The sequence below is a fragment of the Acanthisitta chloris genome, unplaced genomic scaffold, assembly GCF_000695815.1.
Source record: "Acanthisitta chloris isolate BGI_N310 unplaced genomic scaffold, ASM69581v1 scaffold44673, whole genome shotgun sequence".
NCBI lineage: Eukaryota > Metazoa > Chordata > Aves > Passeriformes > Acanthisittidae > Acanthisitta > Acanthisitta chloris.
In genome coordinates this window covers 15,847-34,751 of record NW_008666232.1, presented here as the reverse complement: position 1 = coordinate 34,751, position 18,905 = coordinate 15,847, and the positions used below count along the sequence as shown (strand labels likewise).

At 38.9% G+C, this 18,905-nt stretch overlaps 1 protein-coding gene across 1 annotated transcript in view; it reads left to right on the top strand.

Moving 5' to 3' along the window:
* Positions 1–18,880, top strand: part of CEP152 (centrosomal protein 152kDa) — a 19,215-nt gene extending 335 nt beyond the window's left edge. Inside the window, exons 2-27 of the mRNA XM_009072005.1 lie at positions 740–840; positions 1,057–1,123; positions 1,378–1,722; positions 2,202–2,370; positions 3,028–3,168; positions 4,142–4,281; positions 4,571–4,771; positions 5,126–5,273; positions 5,930–6,021; positions 6,521–6,684; positions 7,176–7,380; positions 8,201–8,314; positions 8,442–8,572; positions 8,756–8,884; positions 9,025–9,160; positions 9,887–10,066; positions 10,559–10,828; positions 11,288–11,350; positions 11,684–12,340; positions 13,792–13,963; positions 15,380–15,559; positions 16,089–16,170; positions 16,260–16,366; positions 17,092–17,248; positions 17,529–17,632; positions 17,871–18,880. Of these exons, the coding sequence (XP_009070253.1) occupies positions 740–840; positions 1,057–1,123; positions 1,378–1,722; positions 2,202–2,370; positions 3,028–3,168; positions 4,142–4,281; positions 4,571–4,771; positions 5,126–5,273; positions 5,930–6,021; positions 6,521–6,684; positions 7,176–7,380; positions 8,201–8,314; positions 8,442–8,572; positions 8,756–8,884; positions 9,025–9,160; positions 9,887–10,066; positions 10,559–10,828; positions 11,288–11,350; positions 11,684–12,340; positions 13,792–13,963; positions 15,380–15,559; positions 16,089–16,170; positions 16,260–16,366; positions 17,092–17,248; positions 17,529–17,632; positions 17,871–18,880 (5,265 nt within the window). The remainder of the gene's footprint in view (positions 1–739; positions 841–1,056; positions 1,124–1,377; positions 1,723–2,201; positions 2,371–3,027; positions 3,169–4,141; positions 4,282–4,570; positions 4,772–5,125; positions 5,274–5,929; positions 6,022–6,520; positions 6,685–7,175; positions 7,381–8,200; positions 8,315–8,441; positions 8,573–8,755; positions 8,885–9,024; positions 9,161–9,886; positions 10,067–10,558; positions 10,829–11,287; positions 11,351–11,683; positions 12,341–13,791; positions 13,964–15,379; positions 15,560–16,088; positions 16,171–16,259; positions 16,367–17,091; positions 17,249–17,528; positions 17,633–17,870) is intronic.
* Positions 18,881–18,905: the final 25 nt, after the last annotated feature.

Genomic DNA, 18,905 nt, shown 5'->3' with positions numbered 1-18,905 from the left:
TTCAGCAGGTGCTAAATCTGAACAGATTGTGTATTTCTCAAGTTACCTAATAAAAAGAGAGTGCAAAGCTCAGATGTACAAGGAGCTCAGTATGTGGCCTCATATCAAAGCCTCTCTACATTGGAAGAAGAGGTAAATTCTATATGGGAATCTTTGCAACAATTGAGTCAGGTATGTGGTGTTTGTTTTTTCTTTTGTGTGGCACAGCTATATTTCCTGAATCAGAACTGGTATTTTTCTCTGTGTTCAGTTGCTTGGTGACTTCATCTCAACACGTGAGCAGATGACTGATCGTTGCATTGATGACTTCTTGCACTCAGTAACGCTGACTGGCAGGTTCTTACCTGGAATTCCATCCAGACTCCTCAGAAGGAGTGTGTTATGAGTGTCCAGTACCTCTCTTGGCCTGGGATTTAGGGAGGAAAATCCTTTGGCATGATTAGTTTGCAGATCATTCTTCAGAAGTAGCCTGTCCTGGGACATGTCTGTCAGGTGGCATTTCCCTTACCTCTTTGTGGTGCAGCTCTTAACAAGAATTTGGCAGAAAAGGCCTTTGGTTGATACTCTAGTAAGCATTCTGTGGTCTGAGTCTCTGTGAATTCCACTGTTGTGAACTTTTCCTTGGGAGGAAGAAACCCAGGATTTTGTGCAAGTGGCCTATTTCACTTACCTCTTTGGACTGAAGTTGTATATATTCTTCTGGAAAGCCTATCATGGATTTTTTTTGGTTTTTTTTCAGTTGCAACAACTGTTGACAGACCTTCCTCATGATATGCTGGAGGACAGTGGAGACCAGCTCTCCAGTTATTCTGACTGCAGCATTCAGGAGACTGAGGAGCAGTAAGGCATTTGGCACCATGTTGTTGTTCTTTATGTTGTGCTTTGGGGAATAGAATAAAGCAAAGTCTCAGTTGATGAGGTGTATAAAAGCATTGCAAGTAAAAGGGGAGCTGTAATGCAATGTGCAGTCAACTAGATGTCCCTTAATTTAAGAAGAGATGGTTGGATTTGTTTTTTCCTGAAGCTATAAGTACATAGCTGCTTGTGTTTCTCTAGATCACATGAGCCTGGGAAGCATGATGGAAGGTGGACTGACCATCCATTGATAAGTGATCCTCAAAATGTAAGTTTATATGAGCAGTGGTGTAATTGGCATGAACTCCTTGTTCATAATAATGTGCTAAATATTGTTTAAATTCATTAGAGAAATAATGGACTGTTGTAAGTCATGTGGTTGACATGTTTTGCTGTTCATTTGAAGTATCTCTAACCTCTTGGGGGCTGGTGAGTCTTGGGGACTGGTGACCTCAGAAACAGGAGGGCAGGGGGAAATCTGAGTCTTGAGAGAACAATTCTAAACCTCTTATCTGTTCATAGGGCTATGAACAAGGACAAAATCTCTACCCTGAACAGTTCTTGTGTGACCAGCAAAATGATCATGTTGAAAAACATGGAAAGAACTGGAATGGCCTACATAATGATGAGGAGAAGAATCATTTATATGATGTTAAAGAAGATTACCATGGCCAGAATAGTCAAGAGGATCCTGATGCTGTGTATCTTGGTAGAGATGGGTTTAATCCTCCAAGTTGCTACCAACAGAACAATGTGTATCATCTTCCTGAAAACTTCACGCCATATACAAATGGCCTTAAACCAGAATTTAACAATCAGAAGAATAAAATAATAAATTTTCCCGATGCTGCGAAGGAACATCTTAAGGTATGTCAGAAACTGACACCTTTTTCTGTCTCTTGGAAAATTTTCACTGGTCTTTAACTATTGGTAGTAGTATTTCTAGATGCTTTCAGTCTCTTGCTATCAGTTTAAACAGTCATGGGAGACTTCTGTAACCTGTTTAAAACAAGAAAGCATTAAATAATTGGATTTTCATATGTGCATGTTAGGATTTTTTTCCCCCTCTTGTTGTCTCAGTAGAAGTCTATGATATAGAATGAATGTGATTCACTTAAGCATGTGCTTCCTCTAGTGAAGTTAACACTTCTTACCACTCTTCTAAAGTAGAAACTTTAATCAAACATTCCATCCTGCTTAAATGATGTGCTGGATTGGAGCCTGAAAATGAAGAGCTACTATGTATCTTCTTAATGTCAACCTATAAAATGAAAAGTACCTTCACTGAGCAAAACTACAGTTGTGTTTTGAATTTATTTCCTCTCATCTATATGTTCTCACAACAGCCATTTGTTGCATCTGATGTTGTCAATGGGCAATCGCCAGAGTCTTACAAAGTGACTTATAAACCATACCAAAATGGCATTCATCAAAGTATTCCAGTAATCCAGGAAGGAAACAGAAGAAATGAAGTGTTTGAAGATTTGCAGCGCGAATTCTTGGGCAATGATGAAAGTAAGTGTTTGCTGCTTAGACTTGAAATAAACTTGTCCGAGAAGTCCACTGGGAATCAGTGATAGAAAACGTTGATTCAGTAGGTTTTTTTAGTAAGAGAACAACCGAAAGGCTGTTGATGTATATGATCTTTTGTATCTAGAAATCTGCTGGTTTTGATCAGGGTGTTTGAGTTTCAGGATTCTAAAAATGTGGTTTTGACTGGTGAGACTGAAAGAAATTATCTCTGATGGCTCGATGTCAAGTCTTGCTGGCACTTTGTCTTTTCATAATAGTGGAAAATGACAACTTAGGAAGTGTACTTTGCATGATGCCATGTTGGGCTTTTCTGTTAGGTACATGTCAAATGACAGAACAACCTTGTTAGACATTTTGAAAACTTGTAGTGGCCACAAGACTCTGAATTCACACACATAAACCTTTATCTGGGCCTGCTGTTGGGTTTGAACCATGTTGGTAGTTCCTGTCATTCTTTGGCTGTTGCTGCCAGAGCCATCTGGGTGATGTGAATCAAATGTGGATTAAAAAAGTGATGCAAATCTGTGGACCAGCAATGAATTTAGCACTATCAAACCAAAGTATCTTGGAGCAGGAATTATGATAATGACTTTGTTGGTCTCTGTCTGACTTGTCTGCATGCTGTTTGAAATTGGGCAGATTCTTCAGAAAATATGAAGATCCTTCAACTTCAAGTTCTAAATAAAGCAAGAGAGAGACAACTGGAAGAACTGAATGAAAAGCTGGAAAAGAGTGCACAGCAGATTAGATATTTGAATCATCAGCTTTCGATGGTCAAAGGTAAAATGTTTTGTGCTAACTCAGATTTGATTCTTATCTAGCAACTTTGTAATTCTGAAACTGATTTATGAAGTGTCTCTGCAGGTATTTATCATATTTATACACTTGATTTGGGATTATATGCATCTAACCCTCTTCCCCCAAAACACTGTTCTAGAGAAAAGGCTCTGGATTGTTGCCTGTGCATTGGTGATTGGTGCATAATGGTCTTAACTTTTACTGCACTTTCAAGACCACCATTGTTTTCCAGGTTCCCTGTGTGACAGGCATCACAAATGTGTGGAAAAGTGAGAAGTTCTCTAAAATAATGTATTAAAAGTACAGAAAATAAAAAAAAAACCAAATAAGCGACAATAAAACCCCCAAGCCCCAATAGAAGTGTATATCTATGAAAAAAAGCCTTTTGTGTGTGTGTGTGTGTGTGTGTGTGCTGCCTGGTTCAACAAGCCATTTCATGGACTGTATGTAGAGAAAAGCTTTCAAAAATTATAAAATCTATAATGGAGATTAGTGGTTTTCTTAGTGTCCCATTTCTTATAGGAGCAGACAAAAAAAAGTCATGAACTTAAAGACTTTCAAATATAGTTGTTCAGAATGCAAAAGGAGCAAAGGAGAGAGAAAACTTCAACTGGCAACCATTTTGCTGTGTTTTGGCTGTTCCTCCAGGGGAATCATTTTGTCTCTCCTTTGGAGTGGTGTAAGGCATGATGCTAGGTCCTGCTGCTGACAGGATGTGGCTTGTACCTTCAGAACCCCAGTGGAAACAGTACATTGGGGTGCTCCCTGCCACCAGAAGGACAAAGTGGTTGCTGGATGGAGATTGACTGAATGTTTTTGTTCTGTCTTCTGTTGTTGCCCCACGGTGTGAGACACAGTGAATAGTTCTGTAGAGCAGGTACTGAACAGTTGTGTTCCATGAAGCTATTGGGTGGCCTGGCCATGTTTCTCACACAATTATTGTGTCTCTCTTTAGATGAAAAGGATGGTTTGGCTCTTAGTCTTCATGAGTCTCAGAAACTCTATCAGAGTGGGAAAGAACGGGAAATGCAACTTGAAGGTCAAATCAAAGCCCTTGAAGCTCAAATTCAGACTCTTTCTACCAAAGAGGAGCAGGTACTGCAAATATTTTTAGACCTTTTATTGTGGAAGACCTCTACAGTTATATCTGTGGTGCATTTGCATTAAACTTAAGTGCTGATCTCTTGAAATGCTGCTCATGATCGTTGCAGAAGCTGAAAGGATGATGAATGAATAGGATCCATTAGTGGAAAATAGTTTGCATTAAAACCCAGGGATTGTCTGAGGACTTTTAGCAACTCTTGCACAAAAAAACCCCCCGAAGTGACATACAGAATATTGGAACAAAAGTAAAAGATGTGTAATTCTAATACTGTTCCTACAGGTACTGAAGCAATCCAAAGTGGCAGAGGTAGCCATGGAGAGCATGCAGAAGCAGCTGTTGGAACTTCAGCGGTCAGATGCCCTTCAGAGAGCCAGAGAACAACATGAGGCCATTGTTTCATCACTCAAGCAGAAGTATGAAAAGCAAATATTATCTTTAGAGCAGAAGCTTGATACGACAACATCTGCACTCCGAGAGCAGGTGAGAAGGTATTTTAGGCTGCTGAGTACTATACTGGTGAGGCTACAGGACTCACCATGTTTCCTAACTGCACTTATTGACCTGTAATTCTGGTAGCTCCTTCTGGAAGCTGCTAAGGAAATGGCAAGGAAAGTCTCAATATTATGAAGCTTATGTGGCATGTTTTTTTAAACATTTCCAGGCAGTTGTGTGTTCAGATTGTGAGTTTGTACATAGCAGATGCAGAGGAGGCAAGAATTAATTGTCTTAGTTGCTCTCCTGAGCTTTCATGTATGTATTGACTTTTTCTGTATCTGAAACTGACCTAGGTGGTTAGATGTTTGTAACATGAATAGAAAGAATCTCTCTTCCTAGAAAGAGCTTTGCAAAAATCTGGGAGAGCATGTTAAGCAACTTGAAAAGATGCTGGAAGAAACCAAATGTGAAAAAACTGAAATAATCAATCGACTGACAAGAAGCCTAGAAGAAAGCCAAAAGCAATGTGCAAACTTACTGCAAACAGGTCAGCCTTTTACTCATACCTTATCTTTCCTTGCAGAAGTGTCTTCAATTTTTCTAAGTCTGAAATTGCATTTTGATGTTCCCATTGAAGTGGAATTAACATCAAGCTCAATGTGTATTACACCATTTCCTATGCAGTGCACTAGTCAAAGCTAAATATAGTTAAGTCTAGACTGAAATGTAAAAGCTAAGAAAAATAAAAACCAAACACCACCCCAAATCCCAAACAGATTAAGCTATGTACATACGTTTTTTGTGCTGCCTATGTGTAAATTTTCTTTTGTACTAAACAACAGCTTTTGAGAGCAAGCTGCTTAATTTTGTGTTAAGGTGTTTGACTTGAATTGCCATTCTAAGTTCAAACCTCAAGGAGAAAAGTATTGTTTTGGGGGCTGGAGGTTGATTCTTGGAAACCTGTATTGTAGGAATAGCTTGTGAAATACTTTGCTCTTTGTGTGTTTGACTTTTATCAGCCTTTACACGTTGAAGTCTTTTGATAGTAATGTTTATAGTAACTGTTAGTAAGCTCAAGGAAATAGAAACAGAGTAGTGTCTCTTGCCAGAATCAACATTGCTATTTTTAACAGATTTTTTTCAGATTGCATAGTCTTTATTGCATATTTATGACTTACTCTTTTTTTCTCTTTTCTATAATAGGCTCAATGCAGGAGACAAACCAGTTACGGTTTCAACTGCAACAAGCTCAGTCTGCACACATTATAAGCAGTAACATGAACAAAGCTTTGCAGGTTAAGAATTTTCTGAAATATTTTCCTGTTTCAATTAGCATTATAGCTAAGAGGTTGGTGGTTGGAGCACTTTTAATGTGTTGGAGAAGCAAATACATCTCCTTTAAGTCCTTCAGCTCCCAGTGTTGCATTTTGGACTTCCTCCTTCCCCCCATTTCAAACACAGCAGGGCTTATGTTTTGACACAAATCTGATCTCATAATGAAAGTAAGAGCAAAAGAAATAATACTTCATACATGAACTGTAATAAGTACTGTAGGGAATATTTTCTGTTGCGCAGTATATTTTAATTTGTAGTTTCAACATGTGCTTTACTAGAGGTATCAAAAATTATAGTATAAATTATTGCTAGATGTTTCAACAAAATGCAGCTAAATGCAACTGTATTTAGAAATAATAGCTCCATGTATTTGTTTTCTTTGGAAGAGTTGTCATGGGACTGATGTGTGTGTTTGGAGTCTCTCTGCTCAGCATAATTTTTTTTGTCTCTTCCCTTCAGGAAGAATTAATGGAACTGAAGGAAGAAATAACTTTGTATGAATCTGCTGCCAAGCTTGGAGTATTTTTGAATGATGCAGAGGGAGAGCAGCATACAAACTTGGGTGATTCCTATGTGGATTTGGGAATTAAAAAAATCACTGGAAAGAAGCCAGGGTTCTGCAGGTATTGAGTGATTCTTGCTGAAAGAAAAATCAAAAATCCTCAAGAAATTTATACAAGTGATGTGTAAAAAATCATCTTACTGGATCAACATACCATAAATTGGTTGCCTAATTACTGCTTAATAAATATTCAGATTTTATAGGGACTATGTTACTGTTCCTTGAATTGTATGGATACTTTTTTGCTCAAAGACTCCACATAGTTACTAAGAGCTAAAGCTTTCTTTACATCAACCAGCTGAGTTGTCTCCAAACACCTCCCATCATGTGAGAATGAATCTTTTGGGGAAGTGGCTGAATTAAACAAGTTCTCTATTAATTGCAACTTGATGAAAATACTTTTGTATCTATGATCTTTCATTCTTTTTGCTACTATGTTTTAGACATCTGTATTTGTCATAGCATTAGTTGCTCTTCTCTTTGCTACCACTGCCTTTCAGATAAATATGTTTTGTCTTTTAAATACTGAACTGGTTATGTCTTCCCTGATAGTGCAATACAGAACAGAGACATAGAAAAAGAACTCTCTAAAGATGAAATTATTGTAGAATTAAAAGCTGAGCTGGAACGTTTATTGAGCAGTAATAAAATGAAGAGAAACCAGATTAGTCGATTACAAAATGATCTTAAAGACTGCCAGAAGACATTAGAGGAATACAAGCAGTTGAAAGCAGAAGAAGCATCAAAAGTGTCAGAGGTTTGTTATTTTATACTTCTTTAAAAGTTAAGTGTGACTGGTTTTTAGTTAATCAAACCAACATTTAAACTCCTTATGAGAATAGATCAAAAATTTACCCATAGCTGAGTATTCATAGCAACTCTTAGGGAAGGTATTGGCATTGGGCTGATACCTTGTTTTGTGTCTCTGGTGCAAAAGAAAACTGAATAGCACAACTTGGGCAGTGTATGCATTCCTGGGTGAGTTCTGATCTGGTGCCTTATTTGCTTGGTGGTGCTTAATGGCCACTCTGCTTGTGTCCAAGTAAATGTCATTGGAGAAAGGAGATTTACTTTAGCCAAGAGGACCTTGTAGTTTCTCTGAGAAAGCTGATAGTGCTCTTAGATGATACAAATGGAACATTTAACAGGTTGCCTTCACTGTGTAATTTGATCAACAGGGAACCTCCTTGATATTGCATCTCTATTCACCCCATCATCACCTTCCTTTTATAAACTGGTCAGACTTGTAATACCTGCTTTTGTAATCTATACATGGTGACATGAATGTGGGATAGGAATACCATGCACTTGAGAAGTGTGCTCTCTGTTGGATGATAGTAATGGTTCAGCTTGCAAACAGTGTCAAATGTTGTGCTTCTTTGAACTTGTCATGATACTGAGTTTCAAGAATTCAGCTGGAATAACTGATATTGTGATATCTTGCACTGCAGTCATTTCCTTTGGTGTTTTTTTTTTTTAAGTACAATTTTTATTTGACAGCTTTTAACTTTTAAAAGCATCAACTTGTAAATTTTATAGATGTTGAAATATATCATCTGAATTTTATTTACTTTCAGCCTGTCACAAATCTGACTGATCCTTCGGTGGCCACTCCTTTGGCTTCTGATCATCTGAAGGAAGAAGTTCTGAGGCTTAAAAAGGCTAACCAAGCTTTGCTACAGGAAGTTGAGGTAAGACAGAGATGCTGCTTATCCCTACAGAAAAAAAAAACCCACAAAAAATCCTCATCCCCTGCTAAAACCTGTGATTAGAAAAGGTTATTGCAACCCACATGTTACTTGACCCTTGTCTGTCCAGGACCATACTTTGACTATTGAGAAACTGAGGGAAAATGAGGAAAAACTGAAAAGTTTAAATCAAGATCTCTGTTGTCAGATGAGAAAGATGGTTGAGGATTTTGATCATGATAAGCAAGAAGCCATTGACAGGTAAGTCTATTAAGTTTGTTTAGTGTAATTTGTGGAGTTTAGCCTGCATATGTAATCTTTTTCCAGCTATCAGGTACAAGAGGAGGTCTGTGTTAGGAAGGTATTTTCTTAAGGAAAAGTTGAACCCTGTTTGAAAGGGAGGGAAAAACCTCAGGTAATTATTTTCCTTTCTTGAAATTGTAGGTGTGAAAGAACTTACCAACAACACCATGAAAATACAAAAGCACATTTTGAGAAGGACCTGCTGGAGAGATGTGCTGCAGAGAAACAATGCCTTAGGCAAACTTATGAAGAGACAATATCACAGTTAAAGTAAGACTTAGTATTTTTTTCACTTTTACTGGAACTTTCATATTTCCTGTCTGGCCTTCAGTGCTAGTTACACTTTAAATTCATCTTGCTGTCCTGTGAGTGTAAAGACCAAATGATAATAAATAACCTGTCCTGTGAAGGGCTAATATAGAGGAGCTGAACAGAGAGATGACTACAGTGAAGGAGTGTTACATTGGACTCTCTAGGGAGAAGGACACCTTGGAAGCTACTTTAAGGCAGAAATTTGAACAGGAGCAGCAGCTGAAGGAAGAGAAGGTACAAATGGAACTATCTATAAACCATATCACTTCAGACTGTTTTCAAGATGTAATATTCTGAAGTTATATTTACTTTTGTAATTATTGGGGGAAGATACTTGGAAGAGATGCAGCTACATCAGAAAGGTCATGCATATGATCTTTTGGTTGTCAAATTAATCTGCTGCTGTATCCTGGGGTTTAAAATACTGTGCAAGTAACTCTTTCCAATACCTATTCATTTTCAGGTAGTGAACTTCCATAATTCTGACTCTTGAGGATGCTCAGTCAACAGTGTGAGGTTTTACATTCATGAGACATTTTAAAAAAAAAATGAATGATGATACAAGTTTATTTCTCCCTATATCAAACTAACTTAAAAATATGGTGGGTTTTTTAAGTAGCAATGAATTTAGACTGCTATATTGATGAAAAACTTTGCTTTTCTGAAGATCCCAGTCTGAAAAGACTGAAGCAGGTCAACAATCTGGCTAAGCAAGTACAGTAAAGAGATGCAGCTCAAAGTATGATTGCAATAAAGATGCTTGATAAGAACACTTATTTTAGAGCAATAACCTATAATTATAACCTCTGATACCACATCTTAAAACATCTTCTGAAAGCTGAGTCTCTTGTCCAGGTGTCATCAGTAGAGAGTGCACAAGCTCTAGAGAGTTGGTCATGTTTCTCATGCATTCTCATCACTAAGAATACTTAGTTTATTTATTTGTTTATTTTTATCTAGCTCAAGAAACAGCTGCTAGAAGAAAAAGAGCTGTCTCTCAAACTTCTGCAGACTGAGCTTGAAGAGAAACACAGCAGGTCCATGGTGGCAGCAAAGAGGCAGTGGCTGGAAGAAAAAGAACAGCAGGTTGAAAAGGAAGTTGCGTTAGCCAAGGTTCACTGGGAGAAGGAAGAAAAAGAGGTGTGGAATTTAGAGAATTTCAGATTTTTTTGTTGCATGTTTACAGAAACAGAGCTCGTATGTAGATTTATGTGCTGTTATTCTGCCATTGGAAGTGACTGCTAAGGATCTGTCATTTTAAGAGCCTCTGAAGAAGTCATTAGGTATTAGTCATGTTTAAGATTTTGGAAAAAAACACCAAGAACTTAAAGTAACAAGCAGAATATCCTGAATGTCACAGCTGGTAATATGCTGTGGTTTTCCACCCTGATCCTTGAGTGAGTGGTTATGCTTTCTGTTGTTTTATTGTTACCACATGAAAGTCCTTTGTGTATCCTGTCCCATAGAAGAAAGCTGTGATGAGTCATCAAACTCTCTCCTCTCTGTGTATGGTTTTGTTGTTCCCCTGTTGGGGAAAATTATTGGTGTAAACAGGTTTTTTTGTTAGACACTAGTGAAATTCTAGTTATTTGGACACTGGAGATATTTTCTTAAAAAATATTTTTCCCTTAGAATAAAGAACAAGTCATTGCCAAAATAGAAAGAGAATGGCAAAGTAGGCTGGAAGAAGTGAGAAGAACTGTAGTTGAATGTAATGACTTCAGCTGCCAAACTGACCAAACAGTTGTGGATGAAGTTCCAACTAAAGAGTTAGAAGGGACTGTTGAAGACCAGAGGCTGCAGATCCAGAAGGCTCTGAAAGGAAATCAGGTCTCTGAAGAGGCCTTAAAAAAGTTCGAATTAGAACTGGAAAATAAATACCATAAAAATCTTGCCAGCCAGGTAACAAATAATTGTTCTGTCTGCCTGGAGCCTGTGAAACTGCTGTGTGCACCTTAGTCATCTAAAATAACAAAGTGGTCTCTTCCACTATCATCTTTTTAAGCTCAGTAGTTATTTTCTCTGTTAGAAATACAGTTTTAAAAAAGTTATGAACAAGCTGTAGCATGTGTAGCTTGTTTGTCACATTGTTAAACAAATGTTGCATGAGTTCTGACCAGAAATGAGCAGCACTGACTTAGGTTTTATAGCATTTTGTTAAAGATAAATTTAATATTCATAATTTCGGCTTTTTTTCATCAAGAAATGCATCAAATGCTGCTGGTCTGATTCTTTTATTTCTGCAAACATGAGCAATCCAAACTGAACTCTGTTCTTGCACTGTTACATGAGAGTAATAATAAAAATGTATTCAGTGGTGGTGACTGAAATAGGATTTTGTTTTGTTTAATCTGCTTAAAGGTAGATGCAGCTTTAACCCAAGCTCGTGCCAAGTGGCTGCGAGAATTAACAGACCTCAAAGAGTACAAACTAAATCTAAAGCTAGAACAAGAAAAATGGGAAAAAGAACACCAACAGACTACAGCAAAGCAGGTAGTCCAAAATACTTGTGTGTGAGTATTGATAAACAGTTCAGTCTTCCAGGTCCCATACATTACTGAGGAGTTAATGCAGACATAGGCAGGGCATCATTAAGGAAAGGTGTTTCTTGTCTACTCTGGTTCATACCCATTTTCCCCCTATATAAGTTTAATTTTCATTAGCATGAAAGTATCTCCAATAGATTGATAATGACTCAGTTATATTTTATGTATCTGTAAATGTGTGTATGTATTTATAGTGACTGTGTTATATATTTACCAGTTAGCCCTGGTTCTCTCAGCTGCCGAAGAGAAATGGAAGAAAGACTATGAGAGTACAGAGAGATCTGGACTAAGAACGAAGGAACTTGAAGAAAAGATAATTTCTCTCAGGAAGGAATTGGAGCTAAAGAAAGAAGAACTCCCTGCAGCTATCAAAGCAGAACTAGCAAAGGCTCGTGCACAGTGGAACAAAGAAAAGCAAGAGGAAATCCTGCAGATCCAAGAGCAAAATGAGAATGATTACCGGTCGTTCTTAGATGATCATAGAAACAGAATTCAAGAGGTACTTGCAACAGCAAAGGAGGATCTTGCAAAGCAGAAGAATGATCTCTCCATCCAGAAAGAAGCAGAAATAAAGATGTTACTAGACCAAAAGCAGCGAGAATGGGAGGCTCAGGAAGCCAAGAGACTGCAGGAGGAAATTAATCGGTATGAGGAGAAGACTCTGGTTGAGCTTGAGTATTTGTTGAGTGAAATTCATGAAGAACTGGTGAAGTGCCCACATAGTAAACATTCTTGGAAGGATAAGGGTTTTGACACTCATGTCCAAATAAATAGTCAATGCAAAGACAGACTGAAGTCTTGCTTACAAAAGGCCTATAGAACCACAGTTTGCACAATTCTGGAACAGAAAGAGCAAGAATGGAAAGAGGTAATATTTCTGTAAATTCTGCCAGTCAGAAAAGGCATTTGAGCAGTCACTTAGACCTGTTTCTCAGGATTACATGGATATTTCACATTGGGAGAAAACAGAATATTCAATGTTTGTGTTCATTGATAACAAGAGTCCTTTAAAACTAAAAGATGGCTAAATCTACCATTAGAAGATGAAAAGGGTATAGCTTTGACACCTTCAGTCTTCAAAGAGAAAGCCTGGTTAGGCGTGTCATTCTTTATGCAAAGAGTCATAAATTAAGGAGATGAATCCACCGTCTTAGTCTGGGAGCATGTTGCAGATCCTTGTGACCTCTTAGGTGGGTTCTGTCATGGCTCACCTCAGATTTTTGCATAGCTGCAAAATTCAGTTTGTAGTGGTGATTGGATAGTGATTGTGGATCGTGTTAGTCTTTTTTTTCCCCTCCTACTTAAACAAAGAAAGATGAAAACAGTAAATCCGTTTTGCAGATTACCTGTAGGAGGTCAATTTGTCAGTTATTCAGTTCTGTCTTGGGAATAACAGTTGCTTATTTTTTGTTGTGGCTCTAGGAAGTCCTTTTGAACATGCCTGCCCAAATGAGGACAGGGGTCTTAACCTCTTCTGTAGGAGTTTGAGGCTAAGACAAATTGTGTCCAACAGCTTTTGTTTCTGTTGTTTTAGCAGATTCTTCTTCTTTAAATGCTTATGCTTGTAGTAAGTTTTTTGTTATGGGGAGCATTCCCCCAGAAATGCTGTTCCCACCCAGCATTTAGCAGCTTGGGAATTATCTAAGAATAGGACAGAGAGAATGTCTTGTTTTTCAAGAGAAGGTAGGATGGGGGAAAATGACTCTGTAGTGATTTCTCATGGCAGTGTTGCCATTTTTGTAGTGACAATGTGTTTCTGTTCAGGAAGTGGTCCTTTAGTGTTGTCTTGTCATGAGTCATATTCACGCTGGTAAAGAGAATTGGAAGCTTTTTTCATGTGCCTGATGCATCTTCTGTAATGGATATGAATGTCTCTTGGTAAATGTTTAATATGCCTTTGAATCTCAAAACGTTGGTTGGCTTGAACCACCTTACCTAGTGCAGTCTTTGTAATACAATGTCTCCTTTCTTTTTAACAAACAAGTTAGCTTCAGCTATCCAAAGACACAGTGTAGTTCTGCAGTGTTAAGGGCTACTGTCGTTTCCAAAATAATACTCAAGATACTGAGGTACTGCTGTTGCAGTGATTTATGCTAAATAAAACTTCTCTATCATAGAATAGATATTTTGCTCCTGATTTGACCTGCAATCTGCAGCTCTGTTGCAGGTTTAAAGTACCTGCATCACAATTACTAAAGCTCCTGGTGGTCAGGGTTGGTTGTTTTTATGTACAACATCCTACTTGCCTACTTGAAGATGGTGTGGAACACTTTTTTTTGCTATGTGTTGAGTTTTCAGGAAGTGTTTTTTCCATTGCAGAAATATGAAGAGCTAGTGAGTAATGCAAATAGAGAATCACACTCTTGCCCACTATGTGGTGCAGGAGACACTGGGGACATGGCAAGACCTCCTGTGTGTGTTGGACACCGAGCAGAAGCACAAAGGAGACTAAGAAGAAAGACACCCTTGCAGGAAACTGGAACAAACAAAGGTGCTGGGTTTGATCTTAATTTGGTAAATTGTGCATCATCAAATTAAGCATGTTAATAGCAATCTTTAATAGTCAGTGTCCTAGTGATGACCCCAATGCCAAGTGAGTTAATTAGGGAATATTTGGGTGATAGAGGAAGATACAGTTCTTCTGACTGTAAGGTGGTTTCATGTGGCATAAGCTAGGTTAAAAATACCCTGCAGCAAATGGTTCTGGTCTCCAGTTTACTGATCTGATGCTAGGCTTTGAGGTTTAATTTTATTGAATGCTAGGAGATTTCTGCTGTATAAAGCCATTCTTCAGGAGTAAAGAAATAGCTACTGTGTCTGCTACAGTGTATGTGTTCTTTGGATGCTGTGAACACTAACATATTTCTGTATATAACAGCTCATGTGCAGGTCAGTGTTGATCATGATGAGTGGGGTATGGTCTAAACTGTCTTGCCAATGGGTAATACTAAATTGGAGCTTTGAAGATGGAATTATACTACTTGCTCTTGACATTGGTCAAGACAAGGAATTCAGTATTCATGTAAAAGATGTTGTGTCAAGAGTTAGAGTTCTGGCTTAGAGGTCTTTTCCAATTCTTTTGATCAAGAATGTAGTAGAAAAAATGTAAATTCTTGGGTGATGTTTTTTTCTTTTTTCCCCCCTCTTCCTTCCTTCCTTCCTTCCCCCTCCCCTGCCCAGTATATACTTTAGCATTGTAGCTCTTCCCAAAGCTGTCACGTGTACTATGGCAAAGCTGGAGACAGTGTAGATGGGAAAAACTTGATGGAAGGGACAGAAATCTCTCTGGGGCTTTGTTGTTTAGTTTGAGTTCTTACGCAACTGAAAACCATAAAGCAAGAAAACCCAAGAGAGTCTCTGGCTTTATGCCTGCAGTGTGGCTTGAATTCCTTCAACACCAAAATAACAAACCATCTATTAACACAGAACAATACAAGCACTGCAGTGCTGCTGTCTCTAGAGCGCCCTGTCCTGGCTGGAGAGAGCAGCCACCACTCTCCTGGATGGAGCCCAGTCTTTGTGTCTTCCTTAACTAAACTCAGACGTGTGTGAGGCTTTCCAGCTGGGACAGTTTCCTTCAGCTGACTTCAAAAGACCCTGTTTGGCTGTTTTTTAAAAAAAATACAAAATTACAGAACATTCAGCCTGCAAGTCTCATTGCTGACTGAAGAACTCACATCACTGGTGGGAGTGCATTGAGGCTGTGAGGGCTCTGTGACTTGATAGATGCTGCCGCACCTTCTGTAACAGGGTTCCAGCCTCTTGTGATTATTTTAATTGAAGTGTTATATGCCTTCCAGTGAGAGAGAGAGAAACTAAGTAGAGCACTGGAAACAGTAAGGTTGGGCTTGATTCATCTCTTTTTGGTCCCATGTTGATGTATAACTTTTAGCAATTACTGTTGCAGGTCAGAAACATACCAAAAGGAACCTTGGGTCTCAGGAAGATTTTTGCTGTGAACACTGCTGCCAGGAGCTTGAAAAAAGAGAGGCTGTGTGCCAGGACTTGCAAAGAAAGCTAGAGATAGCCCACAAACATCTTCAGCTTGCTGTGAAGGAACATGAAGCTAAGTCAGAGAAAATCCAAGGTTAGGCTTGTTAGTCACCTAAAGACAACTTTGATTCTCTCATCTGTTGCATCTTTTAGTTTTCAGTGGGTACTGGCTTTTGGTTATTAACCTCAAAACAAACAGACAGAAAAACAAACCAACAAAAACAGCCAAGGTTTATCTTCTATCTCTCTACCTCAAAGAAAGCACAATTGCTAACCCACAAATTAATAATTCTTTTCTCATGTCTGTCAAAACAATCCTTGTTATTTTTTATCCCATCCTTTCTCTACATGTACACTTGATAGCTCAGAAGTTTTGCCTCCAGCATAGTGTTAGTAATAGCATGTGAAGGCTTTAAGCTTATTTAATTACTGTATGAGGTGACTTTTAAATTCAGACTTCATTGAAGTTTATTGGGATTGATTCCTATCTGCTTGTTGCTGCAACAGCTGCACACTGGCTGATGTTTTGTCACACTGAGCTCTTACACCAGAACAGCACTTTGTATAATAACTTCTGTTGAACTTGGAGAGGTGCAGTGAATTATGCTTTTTTTTTTTAATAGAAAATGAGAAGGTTCTAGAAGCTCTCATTTCAGAAAACTCCGAGATGAGGACTAAACTGAAAGACCAGGAATTGCCACCAAGGTATTAAAAAAAGCTAAACAAGATGATTTTTTTTTCTTTTGGTAAGATATGAGTTGGTATTTTTGTGGACTGTGACTTATGCATTTCAGGTTGCAGTCAAAGGGAGATGTCTCAAAACCTTGTACATCCTCTGACTTGGTGATAGGTCTGGAAGAAATACGTGCACACTACATTAAAGCTGTGAGCAAGATTAAGTGTAAGTACTCAAGTCTTAGCTAAAAAGTTAGGGGAGGAAAATCATTTACTCCCTTGCTTCTTCCTTCTGCTGTTTTGCAGAGGAATCTGACAGCCAAATCACAAGAAGTACGTTTTTCCTTCTTACTAGAGTGAATGTGAGAAATGGAATTGTCACCATTTGACAAGTAATTGCCATGGGTGAAGCCTAGTTACATCTTCCTTGCTTTGTTGCAAGTGGTAATGTGTATTTTGAGAACTGATCTTGTTTCTCCAGCAAACATCTACCTAACCTGCCATTTGTCCTGAGGAAGAATCTGCTTTTTTCTCATGCTGTGCCTCCTGGCTTAATCAGCAACCTCCTGGCTCAGGAGGGAGCATTATGTGTAGCACCAGGTCTTCCTTAATTTCAACAGGTCCCCAAATGCCAACTGCGCTGCCACTGGAGAGTTTATAGCCCATATTTTACCAGCCAGCATTCCTCCAAATCCCTATGCCTAGTTTATGTGGCTTAAGATGCAGAGTCAGGCAACTGAATTCCTTTCTGATGCTTCCTATCTACCTGCTGTGGCCTTCACTGGCATTTATCCAGTAGGCAAAGCTTGGCAGAAGGATTTGGGTGGAATGTTGGCAGGTAAATCCCTGCCCTTGCTGACTTGTTCAGGTCTGTTAGACAATCCCAGTTTGTGGTATTGGCTGTTTTCCCCACTCTGGAGGAAAACTGGTAGCAGTGAAGTGTGTTTGCAGGCGATATGCTTTGTTACATCCGGGAAAGTAAGGAACGAGCTGCTGAGATGATTAAAGTGGAGGTTTTGCGAGAGCGCCAAGAGACAGCGCGGAAAATGCGCAAATACTACTTGACCTGCCTTCAACACCTACTCACTGACAATGGGGGACAGGAAGGGTAAGTTCAAGTGTGTCTGGAAATGGCTGTTGGTTTTGCAAGAGGTGTGTGAACATTAGCCTGGTGTTTGTCCACCTTGGAGCATACAGTGCCTGGCCTGAAGTCCTTCCAGTCTGCTCATACTGACGTGTGGTCACTGCTGAGCTGTCTGGCATACTGTCTTTTCAGTATTCTCTGACTCTCAGTGACATTACCTTGGAGTAGAATGCAGAGTTGAAAAGGAATTACCCTTAACCTTGAATTATTTTTTTTTCCCCCCATGTTCTGCAATTCTTGACAGAGCTGAAAAGAAAATAATGAATGCTGCCAGTAAGCTTGCTGCAATGGCTAAAGGGCTGGAAACACCTCGTCAGCACGTTCCCCAAAGCAAATCTACCTGCTCAGGTATGTTGGATTCTGTAGTTCTCTTCTTGAACATACTGATTTAATGCATGCAGTAATGCAAATGCAGATGGAAAGTGAAGTGCTATTTATTTATAAGCTAGCTAATGGTCATGTAAATATAAGCTGCTTATTTTGACAATGCTTATGATTCTTCATTAAAAACAAACAAAAGAACCTAGATTTTCTTTCAGTGTTAACATTCCCTTCAATTAATCTTTTTCCTTCCCTCCTCTCCTAGCTCTGCAATTAAATTCTGAGCCTGGAGCTGAGTGCTCCAGAAGAGGTCGCATGCTTCAGGCCAGGTCAGACCCTGTGGAAAGCAAATCATGTGGTGAAGGCAATACTGGAAAAGCCAATGATAAAGTTGCCCAGAAACGTCTACCACGTGACTTGAGACAGGAGTTTGATGCAGCACAGGCCAAAACTCAACATATGCTTCATGAAACAGTGACTTCAGATAATAATAGTAATAATAATAATAATTCTAGAAGTCTGGGTGGTGCTTCAAGGGTTGCTCTACCAGAGTTTTATCCAAATGAAGATGGAAGAAGAGAAAAATACGGTCCTATTGTAAATGTAGACAAAGGACCTTTGTGTACTGCAAGTCATATAGTACATGAGAATGCTCCTCCTGCATCTGCTTTTCAGGTAACATCAGAAGATAGACATTCACCCAGCATTACAGATGGCCACACTAGCTCTGGGCCAATTCATCATATGCTTAAGAGCAAGAGTGAAAGAACTGTCTTGAAAGAGGATAAACACATTCAATTGTGTAGAAAATGGAAAACTAACTCTAAGAGAACTCAGGAAATAGATTTTAAAGACACTCCAGAAAGAGATGAAGAAAGTGGCAGTGAGTGGAGTTCTGAGAGTGGCAGCCTGTATCTGGATTGTGGTCATGTGCCTCTCTTGTATCCTCAGCAGAAGGCCAGTACTAATGTTCAAGCACAGACTTGTGAAGAGTTTCCTCATGCCAGGTCATTTTTCCCTGCGGATGAAAATACTACTACTTGGAGAGACATTTCTAGTGGCAATGGCAAGATTCTCATCACAAAAAGCAGCACAAAAGTTTGCAGTAGGGACCAGCAGATGATAAACCCAGAGCATACTTCATTCCTCAACTCTGACAAACTAAATTTTGCTGTCACACATCGCAATCCATCACCAGATTCAAACACAGGAAAATGCTGCAAAAATTGCTTGGAGAAAAATGGTGTGGAATCTCTAGTCTCATCAGCAAGATAGTGATTTTTAATAGCTCACTTTCCAA